Source organism: Benincasa hispida, chromosome 2 (assembly GCF_009727055.1).
Source record: "Benincasa hispida cultivar B227 chromosome 2, ASM972705v1, whole genome shotgun sequence".
Taxonomy (NCBI): domain Eukaryota; kingdom Viridiplantae; phylum Streptophyta; class Magnoliopsida; order Cucurbitales; family Cucurbitaceae; genus Benincasa; species Benincasa hispida.
Window position 1 is genome coordinate 56565316 of NC_052350.1, and position 14284 is coordinate 56579599.

The 14284-nt window shown below is 33.2% G+C and overlaps 2 protein-coding genes across 5 annotated transcripts; one reads left to right on the forward strand and one right to left on the reverse strand.

Annotated features, from left to right (window-relative positions):
• Positions 1-763: 763 nt before the first annotated feature.
• On the forward strand, positions 764-4016 carry LOC120070596 (SOSS complex subunit B homolog). Of its 4 annotated transcripts, XM_039022406.1 has the most exons (5): positions 777-1028; positions 1133-1182; positions 1370-1445; positions 1906-2030; positions 3256-4016. In XM_039022406.1, exon 5 carries the CDS (start codon positions 3271-3273, stop codon positions 3688-3690), a length of 420 nt encoding a protein of 139 aa, XP_038878334.1. In that variant the 5' UTR covers positions 777-1028; positions 1133-1182; positions 1370-1445; positions 1906-2030; positions 3256-3270; the 3' UTR covers positions 3691-4016. The 4 variants fall into 4 exon arrangements, with proteins under 4 accessions (XP_038878337.1, XP_038878335.1, XP_038878334.1 ...); XM_039022407.1 differs by lacking the exon at positions 1906-2030 and having other exon boundaries at positions 765-1028; XM_039022408.1 differs by lacking the exon at positions 1370-1445.
• A 1742-nt stretch (positions 4017-5758) lies between these two features.
• On the reverse strand, positions 5759-12644 carry LOC120071421 (V-type proton ATPase subunit F). The gene is made up of 5 exons (XM_039023696.1): positions 12507-12644; positions 11864-11939; positions 11119-11200; positions 6503-6585; positions 5759-6336 (listed from the first exon to the last, which is right to left on the reverse strand). The coding sequence occupies exons 2-5, from the start codon at positions 11924-11926 to the stop codon at positions 6172-6174; spliced, it is 393 nt and encodes a 130-aa protein (XP_038879624.1). The 5' UTR covers positions 11927-11939; positions 12507-12644; the 3' UTR covers positions 5759-6171.
• Positions 12645-14284: the final 1640 nt, after the last annotated feature.

Below are 14284 nucleotides of genomic sequence, written 5' to 3' on the forward strand. Positions count from 1 at the left end.
AGATTGCAATAGACATGACCATTCCTAAGTGTGCTCTAATGTAACTATAAGATTATATTTCATACATTCGTGGGGTGGGACAATAGTCATAAAGATGCGGATGAAAACGCTATACGTACCAAAAAAAAATCCAAGATACTTTCACCCATGCTAACATCATCTTCATAAAAACAACTTATTTGAAATAGCAAAATGTAAAGATTAAATAGGTTTCAAAATTATAAATATAGCAAATCAAAATTTTTAAATAGAAAATACTCATTAACAAAAAGACGAAGATCTCTATGAACCCAAAATACTAATTAGCAAAAGATGAAAATACTCCTGAATCTCAAAATTCAACTAATCCCAAAAATCTAGGAAGAATAATTCAAAAAAGATTTGATTTATTTCTACCAAAATTTAACTAATAAAATAGCGCAGAACAAATATACTTACCAAATCCCTACCTATAATTTACCGAGCGCGCGCAAAATATATATATATATATATATATATATTATATATATAAATAAATAAATTTAGTAAAATATACTAAATTTCATTTACCTCCCCGATCTACCAATTACCAAATTAAATACAAAAAAAAAAAAAAAAAAAAAAAAAAATACATTGTATTTAAATATTTAAAAATATTTACATTTATGTAATTATTGTTACAAATATTTTTGTGATTTTTCTAAAAAAGATATGCTAGAATAGATTTACATAAATTTAAAATTTAAATCTAATTAGATCGGAAAATCAAGAATTTAAATGATGATGAGGCCATTTTAGAACTCATTAAGGGCAATCTCAGGATTAGTCAATTTGCTAAAAATCTAAAGAATTTTTCTTTTTGCCATATTTCTAAATGCAATCTCAAAAGTTGCTATATACCCAATTTCCCATTTTGTTCCCTTTCAAACACAAACAAACAAGAGCTAGACCAAGCCTTCGTATTCCTTTTACGCTCTAAGGTCCTCTGGAATTATTCTCTTATCAGTTTCAGACCGATCGAAAAGCTTTTCGAACGACGAGGATTATTGGTGAGTAACCCTCCCAAACAGCATGGACAGGTTTCTAGACGTTACATTAAATTTTTTAGATTAGTATAAATTTGTTATTAATTTTTTTATATATATTTAACTAGGTGGATCCAAGAACAAGTTAGAGCCAAACAGTTTTCGAATTGGTATTAAGGTAAGTGGCTCTACTTTTTGAATGTCTTAGTGCTAGATCAGGATGGTAGGATGTTTGAGACTGTTTTATGTTAAATTCCTAAATTTTGATGAATGAACATCATGTTGTATCCAAAAATGAGTTCACTCTATTAGATGATTGCACAAATAATAATGAATGAGAGTTTCTCCTCTATCTGTCTTTTTAGAAAAATGGACTAAAAGATGGCGGTGTATGTGCTGCTTTTTGGTCATGTGGGAACGGAATAATACATTGTTTAGCAGGTTAGTTGGATCTTTTGAGGTTTGGTCTCTTGTTATTCTTTGGTTTTGATAACTTTATAATACCATATAAGTTCTATCTTGAAAAATTCATATGGAGTATCCCAAAATAGGATGTCCAAATGAAATTGGACCTAAATTTTGAAAACATAAATCTTTTGATCTTTCCGATAATTTCACCTGACAAATGACGTAAGGAGGAGATCAAATACTTAATTTTTAGAGGGGTGGGTCAGTTTTCTTTTTGGCCAACAATTTTTGACTATCCGTTCAAAAATCTCATCCATTTTATATAGTTGGAGTCCTTCAAAAGAGAGATTCCTCTCTCTTTTGAGTTGGACTTAGTTTTTGTATGCCTCTATATATATATATTTTTTTCATCTAATGAATTTCTAATTTAAAAAAAAACCAAATCTTTTCATGAAAGGCTGTGAGTACTGATTTTCATTCTCTTTGAGGACAGGGGAGTGGGGAAAAACTCCAACTCTTCGTACTCTTTAAAGCCAAGTTGGAGAAACTTTTGTTGCCGGAATTTCTCATCTTTTGCCGGAAAATTGTGACTATTCAGTCGAAGTATTTGACCAGTTGGTAAAGTTTCTATTTCTTCTTCTTTTTTTTTTAAATGCATTTTTCTGTTTCTATTTGTTACTGTAATTTTGACATAACAATGGGTTTTGAATCAAAGTTTGATTTCTATTTTTCTTATACCTTGAAATTGAATTTCCTTCTCTAAAAACAGAAGGAACTTCATTATTGTTTTTCCATTTTGTGTGGGAAAAGGTCTATTGAAGTAAGGAATTAGCTTTTGTAATGGCCGTCTGGACAGCGTCCTCCACCTGTTTGTACAAATGCCTGAGTGATGTTTTTGAACCTTTCATGTATTTTTGCTTTAGTTTTAGACTGTTTTATATAATCGTCCTTCCAATTGTGTTTCTAGACTTTAAAAACTACATGTATATAAAATCTCACCTAACACAAAGATTAGAGACTAAATCATAAACACAGAAGTCAAAATTTGGCTATGAATTCAAATGTTTCCTTATAAAAGATGAAAATCTGTAAGTCCTCTGGTTATGGAGATAGTATGATTATTAGTAGAATATTAGTATGATTATTAAAAGGGGCATCATAGTAATTAGATAGCGAGCTTATTAGGACATTTGGTTATAAATTATGGGAGTGGGTTAAGAGGAAAGGTGTGAAGAATTTGGTTGTGAGTTCCTTGTCGGAAATGTGGAAGAGTCTAGCTCTCTCGAAAGGTTAGGGATTGTTATTGCAATATATATTTCTATTTGTAATGTTCTTTGTTGTACTTCGTGTTTTTGAGTATTCTTGTTAGGTGATATCCAAAATTATGAGACAAATCTTCAAAATGAAAAATACAAAAGACTATATTTGTTTGGTTGCCATTTGAATTTTGAAAATTATGTATATTTTCTCACCGTTTAACTCTACCATGATTTTCATTTTTACTATGAAAACATTTGAATTTTGAGCTACATTTCAAACACAAAAACTACTTTCTAAATTTTCAAAACTTGGATTGATTTTTTAAATCACTCTTAAAAGTAGTTAATAAAACTATAAATGTGCCAAAGTAGTGTCAAGTGTGTATATAAACTTAATTTTCAAAAACCAACTAGTTATCAAATCGTACTCAAGACTTTTAGCTTAGAAAAAGAATTCATATAGTGATATGATTGTTCCATTCCATGAACCAATAGCCCACATGTTCAGATCACACGACATTTTCAAATCGCATCACTAAGTCCAGTTTTTTTATTGAATATTGTTTGGTTGCTTGTTTGAGTAGAAAAAAAGCAGATAAATGATGATAGCTCTCAAGGATTTGGTGCCAGCAGCCCAGAACAATGTCAATACACAATTCATAGTTTTGGAGAAAGGCATGACAATAATGGAAGGACAAAACAAGGCATGCCAATCACTGGTGGCCGACGAGACAGCAGCAGTTCACTTCCAGCTATGGGGAGACGAGTGCGACGTCGTTGAGCCAAGCGACATTATACGATTAACGAATGGGATATTTTCGTACAGCCGAAACAACAATCTGGTGTTGAGGGCAGGGAAGAGAGGGAAGATAGAGAAGGTAGGAGAGTTCAAGATGGTGTTTGTAGAAACACCAAATATGAGCGAGATCCATTGGGTTCCTGACACCACTAACTCCAACAAGTATGTGAAAGAATCCGTTTTATCTCCCTATTCTCGCATCTTTCCTCCCATCCGTTGATAGCCTTGTGGTGGTTTTGGACCAAATTTGAGAAAGAAAGGTCAAGAAAAGAGTAGATTTTGAAGATGCATTTGGCACTATACTTACCTTCCATCGTTGAGTCAGACGCTGTGGAAGTTACTAATGTTCTGACTAGTTGCTTGGAGTGTCTGATGGAAAGCATAAAATATCACTGATGCTATTTGTTCTGTGTCATCGCTAATGGCTGATGTGAGTTTTTGTCATTGTTGTCTAGAGCTGAAAATACAATAGTCCAATATGTAGCTCGTGAAGCTCGTGCGAGGTATTTTTTTTAATCTAATTAGAAAGTTTTTTCTTCTCTGAAAGATGGATATCATTTTTAATTTTCCTCTTACCAAAATACTATCGTATGTGATAAATGAGGTCACGTTTAATATAATATTTTTGTTTTCTTTTCTTTAATAATATTTACTTTAGTTTGTAATTGTTACATAATATATACTTCATATTTTTATATCATATCAATCCTAAATTTGCATGAATTTTAAAATTCTTGATATGGGGTTAGTAACTGCTTTTATGTTGATGGAAATATTACTCTCTTCTTAGCAATCGTAGATGTTTTGGCCAATTGGAAAACCCTTTGTAATTTCACTGGCATGAGGTTTCGTTCTCTTTCTGTATTTTTAATTCACTCAATAAAATTTAGTTTCCAATAGGATAAAGAAATAAATTTTACCTTCTTAAACCCACCTAAAATTACCACACATATATATAGAAAGAGAGATTTCTCAATAAATAAAACTTGTACTAGCTTTATATATATCTTTTGTCAATGCTAAGACCATCTTTTAAATTTCTACTTGATAAGCAATTGGGTTTTTTAAATTAAACTTATTATCTCTCTATTTCTTATAATGTTTTTTTATCCTTTTTGTGTAAGAGTTGAATTTTTACCAAATTGTAAAAACAAAAATAATTTTTTAAAACCCTGTTTGGTAACCATGTATGCCTCATTTAGTAACCATTTCTTTTTTATTTTTTTATTTTTAAAAATTAAATTTATTTTCTTTCCATTTCTTACAATGATTTGCATATTTTTCAAAATACAATGATTAAATATTTAGTCAAATTCTAAAAATAAAAACAATTTTTTAAAGCACTTTTTTTAGTTTTCAAATTTTGGCTTTGTTTTTTAAACCATTGGTGAAAATTAGATAAGAAAAAAAGAAATTTAAAGGTGGAAGTAGTGCTTATATGCTTACTTTTCAAAAACAAAAAACATTACCAAACGAGACCTTAGTTTTTATTTTTTTTAAAAAAAAAATAAGACTACAAACAACCATTCCACCTCTTAATTTCTTGCTTTCTTATCTACTTTTTATCTATGTTTTAAAAAATAAAGCCAAAATTTGAAAAATTAAAAAAATAGTTTTTAAAAACTCGTTTTTGTTTTCTAAATTTGGCTAAGAATTACTTTTTTTTTTTTTACCCAAGGAAAATGCAAACCACTATAAGAAAATGTGAGAAAACAGACATAATTTTCAAAAATAAAAAATATAAAACGAAATTGTTACCAAACGAAGCCTAATTTTTTTTTTCAAAACTTGGTTTGGTTCTTAAAACATTGGTAGAAAGTAAAGAATGTGTTTAATTTTGAAAATAAATCATTTAAAAAAAAAAATGAAGTATTTGACAACCATTCAAAATAACTTTTGAAATACTTTTAAAGTTCATTTAAAACCATTTTTATCAAAATAGTTTAAATTAAAATGATTTTTTTTAAAAAAAATCTTTTTTTCTAATCAATTCAAATGGACTCTAAATAAAAAAAATAAAAAAATTTAAATTAGATTAAATTTTCAAAAACTAAAACCCAGAGCTAAATAATTGACAAGTTTCTTAACCAGAACTAAATAATTGACAAAGTTTCTTATCCATGAAGAGTTGAGGAAACAAATAATAATCCCAATTCAGATTGACAAACATAAAGGGATCCAGGATTTGTGGGCACCAAAGAAGTTCCAGCAAAATTCATAATTTCCACCAACTCAGAACCCACATTAAATCCAACAAAGTAAACACAAATTCAAGAATCTGACAATAATTTCCACTAAATAATGTAGATTGAAAACTAATAAAATATTTATGAAGGCAATAAGAACAAGTAGTTCTTCAATCTCCAAAAGTACCTTCAAATAGAAGAGTAATTACAACAGTGTTTGGTTTTTGCCAAACATGCACCAAGAGGATATTTGACATATGTAGATGTAATGCCCCAAGTTGCTGTTTCAAATGTAGGAATTAAGGTACAAGAAAAATGATGGCATTCTAAGGTGCTTGGACACTCGCATGCTCCTCTGATGCCAAGTACTTTTCGAGTTTTATTAGAGTGATCGATATGAATAGAATCATTACAAAATAAAATTCAAGGCAGAAAGCAGGGAACGCCAAGAGCAGCATGTTTGAAGAAAGGTGGATGAGTTCATAAAAAGTTGGGACAAAAGTTACAATATCATTTTAACGCCTCCCAGATGCCACCGATTCGGTAGAAAACAGGTTCTTTACTCGTGAAAGAACTGAATCGTGTGCAGGGTCATATGGATGATCCTTGGAAGGAATCTCCAATATTGCAGGAATTGGCTTGTTATAGCTATCTACCAGAAACCTGATCATGTTTGCAACCTAAAACTCAAAATATATATATATATATGTTAAAATAATAATAATAAAACAAGTCATATGACACTTGCATTAGATAGAAAATAAGTCGTATGACACTTGCATTAGAAAGAAAATAAGTCATATGACACTTGCATTAGAAAGAAAGAGTTTTCAAAAAACAACTTACATATTGACTAATCATCACTATTGCAATATCCTCCCTTGTAGTGAACTCTTTGAAAGCATCTTCAATTTGTTTAACAGTCGTCTCTGAGACATTACAGTTCAAACTTTTGAGACAAAGAGAGGACAGAAATATGAGTCCAAATGCATATTTGAATAAAATGGAAAAAAATGTAATCACACAAAATGACACAAAACAGCAGCTCTGTAAACCTATTGAGTAAGATGAACAGATTCCTATCAAACATCGAAAAATTGTTTTTGGTTCAATCGTTGAGCTATCGGGAACGTGGCATCAAACCAAATGCGGTCTCCGAGATATCAGTACAATAGTCCATGAAAACATTTTAAATACATTCCATTAGAAAGATTAATATTAAAAAAACTGTTATCCTTGCTACAAAGATCGGTTTACTACAGCAGATTCTTTGGTGGGCCTCTCGGTGGATCAAGACAAGCATATCATCTGTTTTTCACCGAACTTCCATTGGAGATTTTGTAGGTAAATCTTGATTTTAGCTCAAAGTGTCCTATAGTTTAAGAGGGGAGGGAAGGGGGTGATCTGGTTCAAAGGGAAAATCACTCAATGTCCTCCCAAGTGGTGCATCTTTTACAAGAATAAACAAGAATGACATCTATTTCTCACTGAACTTTCGTCCTTAAAAAGAGAAAATGGTCGAGAACAGCACTCAAACAATCCCTTAGCATTGCTGCTTTCAACCCTCCTATACTGCAAGATGCTGGAATTAATTGCTCAAAATATTTTAGTGGTTGTGATGCTTTCTAATTAAAGCATTTTAGAACAACTCTGTGGTCACCAAAAGACAAAAAATTCAAATAGTATGCCTGTTCTCTCTCCTCTCCTGACCAAACCCCAAACCAACACCAATCCCACCTACCTGAATGATCGACACTCTTAACCCTTCAACCACCGTTCCCACCCACTTTTTTCTCCGACCATCATTCCTTGACTTCACAACGACCTTCAGGACAGAAAATGCAATATAGGAAGAAAATCTAAATCTTCACTATAGATTTCGATAAGTAGCAAAAAGGAAGGAAAAACAAGATTACAGAAAAGAATACAGTGTTTTCCTCAGACTTATATGCATTAAATGGCTGGCTGACAAAACAGACGAATGGGAGAAGATCTTAGAAGCTTTTCATAACAGACCCAACTACCCCGATAAGGCCCAATTATCCTGAGACCACACCCAATTACCCCAATAAGGCACTTCTCAAATTCTCTTACTCAGATTTTGCAAGACGCCTCACCATGAACAGAGGATAGATGATCATACGCCCTTATGCGATTAAATTTGAAGACAGGGACCCTTTTATAATCTTGTACATGGAAGGGTGGATGTGGTTCAATGTAACGGTGGTTGGTTGAAACTTAGAAACTTGTCCCTGCATTCATGGCATGCGTATACTTTCAAAAAGCTAGGTGAAGCGCGTGAAGGTTTCATTTGAATATAATAACAAATGCTCGTCCTTGGATTATGTCATGCAAGTGGTAATTGAAGTTGAAGACAATTACTGGGGCGTCATAGTCCAAAATTACAACTGGGCCCATTCATTCCACTATGGAAGATATTTCCCAAAATAAATAGAAGTCACAAAAAGGAAAAATAGAGAGATTGGGCACGGTGTCAACCTCAAGGGTGTCAAGTTGAGAGGGAGATTATTCTCAACCGGAAATCCTAGATGATAGTCAAAGGGAGGAAGATTGGGTTATAAACAGCACCGACCTATTTAGGCTAACAGAATCTGAAAAAGCAACAAAGATTTGTATGGAGGAAATGTAAATCACTACCCTGGCTGAAGATTCTCCAGGCACCAAAATTTAAGAAACTCAAATCAGATGCAAGAAAAGAGATAATAAGAAGTAAAAGACAAGGGCCTAATTCTCCAATTTATCAAGCAGAACAAGACGAAGATGAGCAAGCAGCCCAAATTACTCAGTTGACAACTCTGGTGAAAGGAAAAGATTATAATATAATAAGAGCAGACAGTCAAGAGCCTCTTCTCCTAGTTATCAAATAGAAGATACAGAGCATCATCCAATCTCCAAAGAGCTAGTCCATCAACTCCGGAAATTGGGTCTTTATATTAGACCAACTTCAAGTTGCAAACTTACAGAGCAAAATTTAGCGAAATAGACAAACCAAACAACAGGGAAGTCAGAAACCTCATCAACACTCCCTGTAAATGTTAATCAAAGGGATGAAGATTGGAGTCGGAATTAAAAGCCCAACACGAGGAGGTTTAGGGCATAGAGGTTATCCAGTGATCTTGATCATTATCTCTCGGAAATGACGGGTGATTCAGGATCGGAGCTTGCCCAAATAGAATCTTAATTAAGGAAGCCTCGTCAGGCTAATAAGCTAGATGCTCTCCACTGTTACTGCTGCAAAAAATCCTTGGAAGGCTACTTTAAAGTTTAACAATTTGACCTTGGTCGTGTTGTTACAGAATTTGAGATGGAGCTAATGTTTCACTCTGGAATGAGATTTGGCTTGGAGAGGTTAAAATTGCTAGAAGATTTCCTTTGATATATGATCTTCCTCACGTTGAAGGTAAGGGGTCTGATATTTGGAACTTGAAGCTTAGAAGAAATATAAAATGGCTGAAGTTGAAGTGTATGTTGCCTTAATGAGTGATTACTCTTCTATCCATCTCACTCACAGACAGGATAGATGTTTTTGGAAGATTGAAACATTCCTTTGGGAAGTCAGCCACAAACTTATCAATACACACGACAAACTCCAAAGTTGAGTGCCCTGTATATCTATCTCCCCACAATGGTGCTCTCTATGCAAAAATAGTTGAGAATCACAAGGCCAAATGTTTATTTCATATAAACGGTCATTTTGGGATATTATTCTCAAAATTATTGGGTGGTCCACTGCTCTTCCAAATGACCCTATTCTCTCCTCTCTTACACTTGGGAGACACCCATTCAAAAGGGAGAAAACGCTCCTACAGATGAACTTCACTAGAACTTTCTGTTGGACTATTTGGTAAGAAAGGAACCATCAGAAGGTCAGCCATTCTTCTCCCATTAGACTTGTAAATCCTTTGCTCTTTTTCCTTCTCTCTTCCAGTTCTCCCCCTAGACTAGATTTGACAGGGGCGGAGAATACCACTCTCTCAATAACAAGAAGAAAGTTACAATTCCGTTTCCAATGGTTTGAGCTTAGTCTTCCCCTCACATGTTAAAGGCGGTCCCCCCTAGACCTTCTTCCACCCAAGACTTGTCGATCATGTCATCGACATAGACCCCCATTTCCTTGTTCATCATATCATGAAAGAGCGCAGTCATGGCTCGCAGGTAGGTGCGCCTGACTTAGTCGTAGGCATTTTCTTCGCTGGGTTAGATTCCCGATCCACTTTTAACCCTGTTTGCATAGGCTCGTGCACTGATTTACGTTCAATAATACTTATTAGATCTAATAAGTACCTTGTGTCAGAATTGAGAAATTGGACATTTAGTCCATGTCGCTATTCCTGCATCCAGGGGAGAATAAGTGAAGGTGGGTATCACCTGAATGCGGGGGTATTCAATAGGAATGCCTCCAAGTTCGAAACAAGTGGGATTTTTTTGGAGATTGGAAACAATTCCATCGAATTAAGTATGATTGTATGTGTGGTAGCATCTACTATACCAGGAATATCAATGAACCCGATTATTGAAATTGCTCACTCCGAGCCAGCAGTGAACGAAGTGTTAAAGTAGAGAAAGCTAGCTATTGAATTCACCCGACCCGATAGTACCCCATTTTTGGAACGTTCAGTGACTTGGGTAAGTCGCCAATCCCTAAAATGGACTATGTAATGGGCTAATCATTTCTATGGTTTGATTAATTAACCATCAAATTCTAATTAATTAGAAAACCATGTTACATGCATTTCATGTCTTTAGTATAACAATTATATTATACTATGTTTATGTCATGCTCAATGCAAATGCAATGATTTTCAATTTTATTAATATAACACTTATATCAATCAATTCATGAAAATTAAAGAAGCACACACAAGACATTAATAAATATAAATATTTATATTTACCTAAGTAATGTCATGCATAATGCTTTTCCAATTTCATATATTTAACATAACTTCTCGCTTTCTCACGCCCTTATTAGATTAGAGTATTATCGTCGACGGCTTTCGGGCAGGGACATCAGATTCTTCAAGATAAGGATCTGTTATTCCACAAACTTTCTAGGCTATAGTTCTTTTGGTTGTTTCTTGGTGTAAATGTTCTCCACTCTTTCACCACTAAGAGCTATAATTTTCTTCTGTCCAAATGGAGAGACTTTATGTAACTCCTTAGATTGGGGGCTTTGCCCCTCTTTTGTAAATTCATAGCTCTACATGAAATTGTTTCTTATTAAAAGTAGAAAAACATATTTGAAAGCTGATTCAGAATATCATCCGTATCACTGGAAATCTTTTTATGAAAAGTTCAAAACAGACTGTTAAATAACAATGATTTCAACAATGGGGAATTTCACTGGATTTAGACACTATGACATAGATTATAGGATGTCAGAGTTACGAGTGAAATAAAAAATCAAAGTTACAAGCAATTTGGATCAAAGGGATACTTACTTGAGTCCACTATAAGGTAGTTTGTTTTTCTTCGTAGGTCAACGTTACCAACTCCAGCAAGAAGGAATCCAACCACCGTATCCTATTATGAAGATGATTTAGTTTAAACATACAACCTACACCCATGCATAGTTCATGATGCACAACACAATAGAATGAGTTGGACCCTATCATTATCATTTATCTAGATGCTTAATTATACCCGAGGAAGCAGAGGGCTTACGGGTCCGTGGGCACAGTTGAACAAGGCTCGTATGATAATTCGTACTATTATTTAGTATTTTCTTTGATTTCATTTCAGAAATAATTTGAAAATAAAACAGCGGATATCCCACATGAAATTCGCGATGAGGGAATCCAGGACGATTGTGTAGTCCTCACTGAAGTAGGTATCCAAGGGCTTGTAAAAGCATCTGGGAAGGGAAAAGACTGAAGGAAGATGGTACACTCGAATTGTATTATTTAAGTGCTTATTGCTTGCCAAAGATCCTACTTCTACAATTGGTATGTAAAAACTTATTAAGACACAGGTTTACGAGGTACTTGAATCACATATGGCATAACAATAAGATCACATAAATGGATGATTTATCTATATAAATAAAACCAAACACCAAAATGTAAAAACGTATAACAATAAAGATCAAATGTGTACGTAATATCAACACCTGTTCAACCACAATTCAATTCAATAGTTTAAGGTACCCAGAAAAGCTGTTGCAATAGCGAAATATATTGGGCGTACCTCATCAGCAATCATAGAAATAAGCGCTGAGTTTTTTGTAGGAATTTGAGCTTTACCAGCCATTTACGAGATGTAGCTACGAAAACAAGTTATAAACAAAGCCATTTACGAGATGTAGCTACGAAAACAAGTTATAAACAATTATACTACCGATCCCAATTAACAAAACAAGAAAAACATTTGAATCAAAAAATGAAGAGTTCGAACTGAAAATCCCCATCAGATTAAGCGGGATCAGGGGCGGGGAAAATGATCCCAAATGGGGTCAGATCTCCAATTCATAGCGAGATAGGCAGAAGCAACGAGCTGAAATAAACTAGAAACGAAACTAAAAGTCGTGAGATCGAAAATGTACAGCTGAGAAATCGAACAATGGGTTTTAGGTTAATAGTTGGAAGCAATCGTAGCTGAAACTCCAAGATTGTTGGTGAAAATCAGGAGTAAGAGGGAGTGAAGCTAGGAATCGAGATCGGGCGAAAACAAGAAAGGATTGCAGATGAAGCTGGACTTGTGATCGGAGGTTTTTTGTTAGCCGGAGTCGGAGGTTTCTACTCGATTGTCTGCATCGAATCTCCAATCTTAGAAATTCGAGGCGTGGATGATGAACGAAAGAAAAAGTTAAGGTTAGAAGGAAATGACTCACGAGAATAACAGAGCGGCAAAGAACGAACGGCGGCGCGACGGAGGACGGCCGGCGGTAGTGCAGATGAACGGGAGAGAGATGAACGAGAGAGAGCGACTAAGCGTGGCTTGGAATCTTATATATATAAACCGGTTTGGTTCGGGTTGAACCCAAAATTTAGTTTCTAAACTCGCGAACCAAACTGCACCCGTTGTGATACGATACGTCGGTGAGGGCGATGCACGGTATATTCGGATCGCAGTATTAAATTTCCGTGCAAATGTTGAAATTTTGATCCATATTTTCGTATTTTTATGGTTCGTTTTTATTACAATATAGAGAAACTCACAAAACATAAAAAAATAAATAATCATTAAAATGCCACTAATATAGATATTATATAAATAATAGATATATTAACTTATTTGGAAATCATAAAATGTTTATTTACTAATCTAAATTTATTTATTGATTTTTTTTGTTTTTATAATTTTTCCAAAAATGTCTATCGAAATCGATATTTCCATCAAAATTTCCGTAAAATTAAGACATCGATATTCCGTCGACATCGACATTATAAACCTTGGTGAGATGTAGGTATTGGAGCAATTGTTCTTGATTTCTATGGTGATGTTATGTTTGCCATAGAAAGCCATTTTCTTTTATCTAGTTTGGTTGAGCTCGCATAACCTATTGTCATGTTTTGTCTAGTTGTCTAACTTTTTTTTTTTTTTTTTTTTGGTTTTGCCTTTTTTTCTTCTTTTAAAAGAAATTATATTTATTTATTAAAATTAATGTGGGGTGAGAGATTGAACCTCCGACCTCTTGGATTGGAGGCTTTTGAAGCTAGCATATTCTCACTTTGGACTTAAACCAATTTCCAGACCATCTGAAAATTTAGATACGCTAATGAGGTTTGAGGTTTTTTTTATTCATTCTTCCTACAACTTATATCAATGCCGTTCAATCCAAGGCTTCCTTCTTGTCAATTGTCAAACTCTATTGCTCATATTTTAACTTTCCATGCTCATCGTCTCAACCTTTCATAAGTCTAACCTGAAAGCCATCCTTGACGAGTAGATTATGTTTTACATGTTGATTTGTTCAATTGAAGTACTCTTTTTTACCATTCTACTTAGAAAAACACTTAAGTAATAATTTCTTCTTTTTTTTGTTTTTTAAAATTAAGTTTATTTTCTCCATTTTTCTACACTGATTTGCATATTTTTTAAGCATAAGAATAGAAATTTTAGCCAAATTCTAAAAACAAAAACAAATTTTAAAAAAATAACTTTTTTAGTTTTCAAATTTTGGCTTGATTTTTTTTTTAAAAAAAAATGGAGATATAAATTAGATTACAAAGTAAGAAATCTAGAGGTATAAGAGATGTTTGTAGGTTTATTTTAAATAACTAAAAATCAAAAATCAAATAATTATCAAATAGAGATTAAGATAATGAATTCGAGAGCTAATTAAAAACCTTAACAAATTAGATATATTTATTATTTAATTTTATTCAATTTAATTTCTCAAATTAAAACCTCAAACTAATATTCCAATTGATCCAATTAAATTCAATTTAACCAGACGACAAAAATATATATATATATTCTCCAAAAATTCAAATCAATCTTGCCCTAAAACATAGAGTGTCGCAATACCCCTAAGTTAGACATAGTTTGAGTTTCATGATATAGATAATATTCTTCCATTTATATTTTATGTGTATCCGTTGAAACTCAACTAGGAAAAAATCTAATAATCTCATGATACTCATTATTTTCCTTTTGGGGGAAAAA